The following is an 8,267-nucleotide window of genomic DNA, read 5'->3' on the forward strand; positions in this document are numbered from 1 at the left end:
ATGGCTGCCCCCCAGGAGCAGTGCAGCCCCAAAGACTGCAGGGGCACAAGGCTGAGGCTGGCACACCTAACTCACCCCCAGGATGTGCACCCGGTTGTAGTAGGAGCTGAAATCCATGCTGAGCTGGATGAGGAACTTGCACACCTACAAGGCAGAGACATTCCCATGGCACAGTGAATTCTGGCTGGTCTTGGGCCCTCACCCACCCCAAGCAAAGCAGGAACTGCCCCAGGGGCATGGCCATCTATTCTCTCAGCACTGTCCCTGTGTTGCTCACTGATGGGCAGCACCTGCTGGCCTGAAGCTTTGCCCTGGGCTGGGCCTGCTGGAGCAGCATCCATGGGTGCTGTGGCACATGGCACTTACTGTCTCTGTGCTGGCAGTGATCCGGATCCCCTTGGAGGGTGGGGGCAGCTGTGCTGCCTGCTGCAGGACTTCAGGGAAGGGCAGGAGATAGTTGAAGAGCAGGAGCCATTCACCCTGTGAAGGGATTACATGTCTAAGTGTCAGATCCTCCTGGGCCATAGCATCCATCACCAGAGCTGAGGGTGCACAGATCCCCCCATTCCTCGTCTCAGCACTCACCTCTTCTCGGAGGCAGGAGAAGTTCAGTTCAGACACTGGTGGCAGAGGTGGGTATGTGCCTGGAAAGCAGGGAGACTGTTGTGCCCAAAGAGCCCCTGTGGCTCCAGCAGTGGCTGTCAGAGGAGGTGCTGGGGCTGGTGCTCACCCTGCTCCACAGCCTGCTGGAAGGTGCTGAAGAGCGTGGCCAGTCGGGCACAGTTGTACATCACAAAGGCACCACTCTTTGTTCCCTTTGTGGAGATGCTGTTGTTCTCCAGGTCCAGGGTGATCTGAGGGCAGGGAGAAGCCACAGTTCAGGTTGCTCAGCACAGATCTACTCTTCCCACAGCCAGCCAGCCCTGGCCCCATGCAAGCCACTGTCCTACCTGACTCCGGTGAGCAGTGCTCAGCATCTCAAACCTGATGGCAGCCACTGTCAGGGTATCAATCACCTCTGTCCAGGCCTCATCTGTGGAGAATGTAGGTGCCATCATGCACAGCTTGCTCCGTTCCCATGTACTGATACCCCCAGCACCCAGGCAGGACACCCCTGGTTGAGGACCACCACAGCACCAGCCCTGGCTCCCATCAGGAGTTGCTCTGTGCCAGTGCCCTGGATGTTCAAATGCCTTCCCAAAGCGAGGGCAACCCCTGGCTCGGTCCTGGAGGGGAGGAGCACCCTGCAGGTGCAGCCCCCCCAGCTGTGGACTCATGGGAGCAATGAAGATGGGATGGAGCTGCATCCCCATGGAGCCCCAGCTCTCACCTTGTGCAAGCTCCCCATACTTGATCACGGAGGCCTCATACATCTGGTGCTTCCGGAGCCTGGGACAAACACAGACAGAGCCACCTGCTGTGGGCTGAGCTGGCCCACAGGGAGCCTTAGCAGCAGAGAAAGCAGCAGGCGCCCTGCACAGCAACTTACTGGAAGTACTGGTCTGCCCCAATGGGTGATGAGGGGTTGGTCACCTTCACTGGCCCACAGACAAGGTGTTTCTGAAAGACACAGAGGCTGAGGCTGGGAACTGAGTGAAATCCAGCTCTGTTCTATACCTAGAGCCAAGGATGGATGCTGGGGGCCACACTGAGAAGGGTCAGGTTGCTCTTGCTCACCTGCAAAGCTGTGTGGGCTCCCGGATCCAAAATCCTCCAGAGCACATCCAGCTGCTGCTGCTGGAATTCCTCCTCACAATTCACCACATGCACGATGCTGCAGCAACTGCTCTGGCCTTTGGCCTGCAGCAGAGCACAACAGGGAGCTCAATCCCATTGTCTACCAGAAGGATGGGACACTTGGGAGGCGAGAGGTGGGCAGTGCTGTGGGGTCACTCACTGGGCACTGCAGAACAGCTTCCTGCAGCTCAGCCAAGGACTGCAGTGTCCTCTCTGTCACTGAAAGAAGGAGGGACACACAGTGGGACACGGCATTCTCCACCCCCCAGCATCGGGTCTGCCCCAGCATCAAACCAGACTGAAGGAGAACAAGAGGGGCAAGCCATTTGTGTCCACCACCCCACCGTATTTTTGTTAAAAACAGCTGCAAGGAAACAGGTCTGTTTGCACCCATTCCACCCCCACTGCCACACCTGAGCTGCTGTACATGTGAGGCTCACCGAGAAGCACATCTAGATTGGGGTCGTAGCCCAGCAAGCCTTGCTGCTCTACGAAGCTCTTCAGGTGCACCTTAGAGATGACACCCTCGGCTGTGCCTGGCCCCTGCTCGCAGGCTGTGGTACAGGGGCACCGGCCCAGCGCTGCCTTCAAGGCCGAGATGGCATCAGCGAGGGCCGAGCCGCCGGAGCCGGAGGGCCAGCAGACGCGGAGCTGCCGCAGGACGTCCCAGCTCCTCTCCTCGCTGAGGGCAGGGACCAGGCGCACGTCGACCCTGCGAGAGAGGGCGAGGCAGGCGCTGGGAGCGGCGGGCGCTGCGGCGGGGCCGGGAGCAGGCCGGGCCGGAGCACTCACCCCTGGGCGCGCAGCAGCTGGGCCAGATGGTCGGCCAGCAGGACGGAGCGGAGGTGGCGGGGCCGCAAGGCCGCGGGGCTGCTGCGCAGGGCCGGGCAGTGCAGCACCACGCAGCCCGTGCGCGGCCCCGCCGCGGGGGCGGGCGGGCCGGGCAGAGCCCCCAGCAGGCGCTGGAAGGCCTCGGGCCGGTGCACCTGCACCGCCAGCCCCGCCGGCGTCTGCCGGCAGACCCGCAGCGGCAGCACCGCCGGGCCCCGCAGCGACGGCACCACCGACACGGCCTCGGGGGGCACCTGCGGGCGGAGGGCGAGGAGCGGTCCGGGCTGCACGGGCACAGGACGGCTCCAGCCCCGGCCCCATCAAACCGCTCCCGCAAATCCCGCTCCCGGCCCAGCCCTGCCCACGCCGCCGCGGCCTACCTGCCCGCCGGGAAAGGCGGCGCTCAGCGCGGCCCGCGGCGCCAGGAAGTCCCGGTGGCGCAGGTTGCGGGCGCCGCTCTCCTTCACCCAGAGCGCGGCGGGCCGCCCCAGGGCCCCGTTCAGCGCCCGCAGCGTCGCCGCTACCCCCGGGCGGCCCCCGTCCATATCCTCGCCCATCGCGCGCTTCCGCCACCGCGGCCGGAAATGATGTCACGCCTCTCCCAGAAGGCCGCCATGTTGCGTGCGGCGCTCCCGGGCGGCCATCTTGGTGACGGGCGCCTTGGCCGGGCAGGGCGGCCATCTTGGGGGGGGAACGGGCGCGAGCCGCCATGGTGGGTGTGGCGGGCAGCGGGCGCCGCCATGATGGGTGTGTCAGGGCAGGACCACAGGGCTGCAAGCCGGCACCCCGAATGGCCCGAGAGGGTGTCAGTCCCACTCAGCCTCACCCCAGCGGGGCCATGGTGTCACCCTGAGGCGTGTAGGAGTGGTGTCCTCTCTTCTCCAAAGCTGGGGAGCCCAGACCTAAAACCCTCAGGAACCGAGCGGGAGCAGGAGACAGAGACCGTGCCAGGGTCAGAGAGGCCTGGGCAGAAAGGGCTGCTTGGGGCAGAGAGTGCAGCACAGCCATGGACATGGCCCAGCCCAGAGCACAGCCTGGCGGTCCCTGGGCTGTTAGGGACAACAAGGGGCCCTGGGAGCAGGTCCAGGGCCTGAACTGTGGTGGGAAAGGAGGTTTGGATGGGCTGGAGTGTGTGAGGCAGACCCCAGCTGTGGGCATGGTGTCACTGGCAGACCCTGGCTGGGCAGTCCACCCTGTCCACATGAGCCCCAGGGCTTGGCTGGACTCTGATACGATGGCTGAGGAACATCAGCAGCACCCATGTGCCTGCAGCACGGCCTCTGTGGCACAGCGATGAGCAGCTGTGTGTGCACGCCTTGCCATGTTCTCCAGGCCTGCCCCAGAGGGCTGCTCTCCTGTCCAGCACATGAGCAGTGTCCTGCTTATCAGCCCCAGGAAGAAGGAAGTGGAAGCGATTAGATCACGCCATCGAGGTCTTGATTACATCTGCAGAGCTGAGCTGCTCCACAGCAATGGTTGAAGTACAGATCTGACAGCTCAGTGCTGGCCAGCTCCCTGACAAGTGTGCCAGTGGCTGCTGAACTGGGGACAGGGCAAGGGCTCAGCACAGCACTGACAGGAGCAGGAAGCACCAAACCCCACCACAGCACAGAGTTAGGGACCTCCCTTTCTGTTGTGCCCTTCCTGCCCTCTCCGTTAGGCAGGTGGGGGGTGGGGGGAAAGGAAGGAGCTCTGCCCGCAGGGCCCAAACCGGTTCCTCCAGGGCTTGTGTACGTGGGGGAAAAGGGGGGGGAGCAGGGTGAGGGCAGATCCTGCCGCATGGGCTCTTCCAGGAATGCAACAACTGCCTTTGGGGCTCCTCAGGCTGCTCTGGAGCCCCAGGGCTGCAGCCCACAGGCAGTGAGAATCTGCAGCCCCAGGGCAAGAGTGAGAACACGTCCCCCAGCCGTGCCATGGTGGGGTGCTCCCTGCACCACCCACAGCCAAGAGGTGATCTGAGAATCGCTGCTCACACCAGACCAACTGCTGACTGTCCGCAGGGCAGGAGCTGCCCAGGACCCTGCCCGGCCAGGGGGACTTGCTGGACCTTCTGTCACCACTCAAGGTGGGTCCAGGCTGGATCCGTCCACATCCCCAGAGCGTCCCGCAGGCCACCCACGTGGGCCCCGGCAGCGCACTGGCCTGGGGAGGGCTCTCGGAGGCGCCGAAAGAGCTTTGGAAAGACACGACATCCCCGATGGCTCTCTGGCTGCTGGCTCAGCGGGAGTGATCGTGTCATTCCAAAGCCATCTCTCTCTCAGGGGTTGGATCCTGCCATCCCTGCAGGGACTGGGGTGCTGCGAGGGCCAGGGAGAGCCGGCATGGGCAGGAAGTTTGGCAGCGTCACAGCCTGCACCACATCCACGCTGTGGCCAAGCAGCCATGCTCCCCACACTCTCCCAGGAAGCCAGCTGCTATTTTTAGCTGTTGGGGGCACAAGAAACAGAAGCGCCCCCCAGCCCGGTGCAGGGGCTGAGCCACGAGGCTGGGCACGGGCGATCCCCCATCCTGACACCCCCTTCGTCTTCCAGCGTGGCCCAGGCGCTGCCCCAGCCCCGGCAGGGTTGCAGTGGGACACGCGGCTCGTGCCCAGCACGGGCAGGTGGGCAGGGGTGCGGCGAGGCGGTGGCGGGAGCGCGGGTAACGAAACCCCAGGGCAGCTGGGCACAGCGGGAACAGCTGCTTTTGGGATTCCGTTGCCCGCGCTGGCGCCGCGGAGGGATGGGCACGGGCACCACGGCCATGCCCCCCCGAGCCTGGGGCAGTCGGTGGGCCAGGAGGGGAAAGGGCGACTTACCGGCGGAGAGCGGGGCGGAGGAGGTGAGTGGGAGCCACCCCCGGGCCGTTGTGATCGGGGGTGCCGGCAGAGACCGGGCTTGTGCTGCCGGCTCCCCCCGCACCGCGGGCCGGGTGCCAAGGGGAGGGCGGCACGGCCGAGCCAAAAGGAAACGGCTCCGAACAAAGCCCCGGTGGGGCTGGAGCAACTGGTGCCAGCCCATCAGCCCCCGACGGGGCCCGGAAACACGAGCCGTCCCCGAGGGAGGGCACCTGCCCCGGCACCTGCGCCTAGAGGCGGCACGGCCCGGCCCGGCCCCGCCGCTGCCAGCGCCTCTGGCCCCCGCCCCGGCGAGGGGCATGGGGGGAACTCAAACCGCGTGGGGAACCCCACCGGCCCCGTGCGGAGCTCCCGCGGTGCTGCCCGGGGATCCCGGGGACCCTGCCCTGGCCGAGGCTGCCGGCTGTGGGAATTCCTGATGCCTGCGGCACGGCACGGTGGCGGGAAATGCTCCGCCGCTACTGCCAGGGAGCTTCCCGGTAGCCCCCGCAATGTCAGGCCACGGCTTACCGGGGGGGTGACACAGGTGGGGGACGCGGGTCCCCTGTCCCAGGGCACCTCTGAGCCCGCAGTGCCACCGGCCGCACCGAGCGCGGCAAGAGGAGGGTGAGAGTGCAGCGGAAGGTGCCGGCGGCGGCTCCGGGCGTTCAGCCCCGACTGGCACCAGCCGCCCGCAGCGGGGCACAGGGGGAACCGGGGCGCTGTGCCGACCCCGGTGCAGCGCAGGGGCACCGGCAGGGCCGGGCCAGGAGCGCAGCCGAGACCGGGCCCGCTCTCTCCCGCCGAGGGAGCCGCCCGCTCCCCTCTCACCTCCGGCCCCGCAGCCTTCGGCACAGCAGCCCGGGCCGGTCCGCAGCCCCTCCCGTCGGCGGGGTCGGGGCGGCGGGGTCGGGGAGGCTCCAACGGGACACCCCGCGCCCCTCTCCCGCCGTGCCGCTCCCGCCCCGCCACCGGCCGCTTTCGGTTTTGCTCCGGCGCCCACCTGGGCTCTGCAGGTCGGGGCGCGCCCGGGCCCGGAGGCAGCGGGTGTGTGAGTGTCGCCGCCCTCCCGTCCCTCAGGACCCCGGGCGGGGGGACCCCGAGGGCTCCCGGGAGCCCCGCTCCGATCCCGCTCTCCCGGTGGCGCTGTCCCGGCCCCGGCCGCCGGGGGGCGGTAGCGGCGGGGGCGGGGCCGCCCGGCGGTTCCGGCGGGGTCGCGGCCATGGCGGCGCTGCGGCGGCTCGTGCCGGCGGTGGGGCGGGCGGCGGGCAGGTACCGGCACCGGCAACCGGCACCGTCGCTGCCCTGCGACCGGGGGAGGTGCCTGTGGGATGCCGCAGGGTGTCCGGGAGGTGTCCGTGGGTCCCCCGTGTCCCAGCTGCTCACTCTCCCCGCAGAGCGCCGTACCGGGGTCACCGGCTCACTCCGGCGGACGATGAGATGTACCAGCGGACGCGGGTGATGGTGCTGGAGCCGGAGTCCCCCAACATCATGTTCATCGAGGGCTACAGCACCCGCGGCTTCACCATCAGCGGAGACCTGGTGGTGGGGCCCTGCGCCGTGCTGCCCCGCAGCATCCTCCAGTGGAACGTGAGTGCCGGGCGGCGGGGCCGGGGCTGCCGGGGCCACCGCGCGCCGGGGGCAGCCACCCTCAACGGGCGCCGTGTCCCCGCAGGTTGGCTCCCACCGGGACATCTCGCTCGAGAGTCTGTCGCTGTTCCGGCTGCTGGAGCCCCAGATAGGTACGCGGGGCAGGAGGGGCGCGGGCTGCCCCCCTTGGGGCTCCTGTCGGGGTGGCTGCGCGGGAGCCATTGGTGCCCGCAGGAGGGGCAGCTCTGGGCCGAGGCAGCTCCGATGCTGCCCTGCCCACCCTTGTCTTGCCCTGCCTGCAGAGATCCTGGTGCTGGGCACGGGGGACAGGGTGGAGCGGCTGCACCCTGCCATGATGAAGCAGATGCGGGAGCGCGGGATTGCTGTGGAGGTGCAGGACACGGTAAGGGCGAGCCCAGGCAGCACCCCATTGAAAAGGAGGGAGGGGGTCATGTGCCGTGTGGGGAAGGGCTGAGTCTCCCTTCTCCTTTCTGAGGGCTGGAGCTTCACTCACTCCCTTTTCTATTCACAGGCGAATGCATGTGCAACCTTCAACTTCCTGATGAATGAAAGGCGCGTGGTGGCTGCTGGGCTCATCCCCCCGCGGGGCACCTGAGCCGTGTGGGCACTGCCTGCCGTGCCCAGGGGCTGAGTGGTTCCTCCCCTGCCCGCCTGAAGCCCTCGAGGATCACTGCTCCATGGTGAACTGTGGAGCTGTCGGCTCAGTGATGGCTCTGCACACAGGAGAGATGTAAAATACATGGGCTTAGCTCCTCCCTGCAGTCTCTGGCTTCTTGGCCTCCCTGCCCAGGCTGGGCTGGAGACTGTGGGGCACAGCACAAGGCTTTGCTGGTGGCACTGTTCCCACGGCCCTGCCAAGGTCATGTCCCACACCTTGGCAGCAAGAAGCCTCACCTGAGGGAGGGTGGAGGCTGGTGGGGTGAGCTGTACATCCCCAGGCACATCTGGAGCTCCACAAGGAAAATACATATAAATTGGTAGTACAAGAAATTGTGTGGTAGTTAATGCACAATGCATTGAGGCTGTAACAAATTGAGGGGGCATGAGCTCACCTTGGGCACTGGGCAGCATGTGTGCTGGTGGGATGCCATGTGCCAGCAGCTTCCTGAGCACAGCCAGCATAAGCAACTTGTGTGTCCCAGCTGGTGCTGGCCTGGCTTGGGCTCTCCAGTGGAGCTTTGTACCACCCTAGCACGGATGTCCCTTGGGCAGTGTTGGTCCAAGGGTGCTGCATCCCCTTTCACTAAAGGCTCAAGCTCCAGCAGGGGACTTG

General features: G+C 66.6%; 2 protein-coding genes across 3 annotated transcripts in view; one reads left to right on the top strand and one right to left on the bottom strand.

Moving 5' to 3' along the window:
• Positions 1–3,310, bottom strand: part of DALRD3 (DALR anticodon binding domain containing 3) — a 4,023-nt gene extending 713 nt beyond the window's left edge. The window contains 16 exon segments of the mRNA XM_054280751.1: positions 76–144; positions 367–480; positions 586–644; positions 731–854; positions 951–1,033; positions 1,331–1,389; positions 1,490–1,560; positions 1,678–1,800; positions 1,898–1,956; positions 2,178–2,449; positions 2,530–2,822; positions 2,949–3,118; positions 3,121–3,168; positions 3,171–3,188; positions 3,191–3,260; positions 3,263–3,310. Of these exon segments, the coding sequence (XP_054136726.1) occupies positions 76–144; positions 367–480; positions 586–644; positions 731–854; positions 951–1,033; positions 1,331–1,389; positions 1,490–1,560; positions 1,678–1,800; positions 1,898–1,956; positions 2,178–2,449; positions 2,530–2,822; positions 2,949–3,118; positions 3,121–3,168; positions 3,171–3,188; positions 3,191–3,260; positions 3,263–3,310 (1,680 nt within the window).
• Positions 1–7,963, top strand: part of NDUFAF3 (NADH:ubiquinone oxidoreductase complex assembly factor 3) — a 13,327-nt gene extending 5,364 nt beyond the window's left edge. The window contains exons 1-5 of one of the 2 annotated variants that reach the window (XM_054280771.1): positions 6,597–6,655; positions 6,781–6,973; positions 7,059–7,125; positions 7,276–7,376; positions 7,506–7,963. In XM_054280771.1, the coding sequence (XP_054136746.1) occupies positions 6,606–6,655; positions 6,781–6,973; positions 7,059–7,125; positions 7,276–7,376; positions 7,506–7,589 (495 nt within the window). In that variant the 5' untranslated portion in view covers positions 6,597–6,605 and the 3' untranslated portion in view covers positions 7,590–7,963. Of the gene's footprint in view, positions 1–6,596; positions 6,656–6,780; positions 6,974–7,058; positions 7,126–7,275; positions 7,377–7,505 lie in introns of those variants that run through there. The other variant, XM_054280772.1, reaches the window with a different exon arrangement.
• Positions 7,964–8,267: the final 304 nt, after the last annotated feature.

Source organism: Melozone crissalis, unplaced genomic scaffold, assembly GCF_028551555.1.
Source record: "Melozone crissalis strain CALT ecotype California unplaced genomic scaffold, PUWL_Pcris_2 ptg000029l_1, whole genome shotgun sequence".
Lineage (NCBI taxonomy): Eukaryota > Metazoa > Chordata > Aves > Passeriformes > Passerellidae > Melozone > Melozone crissalis.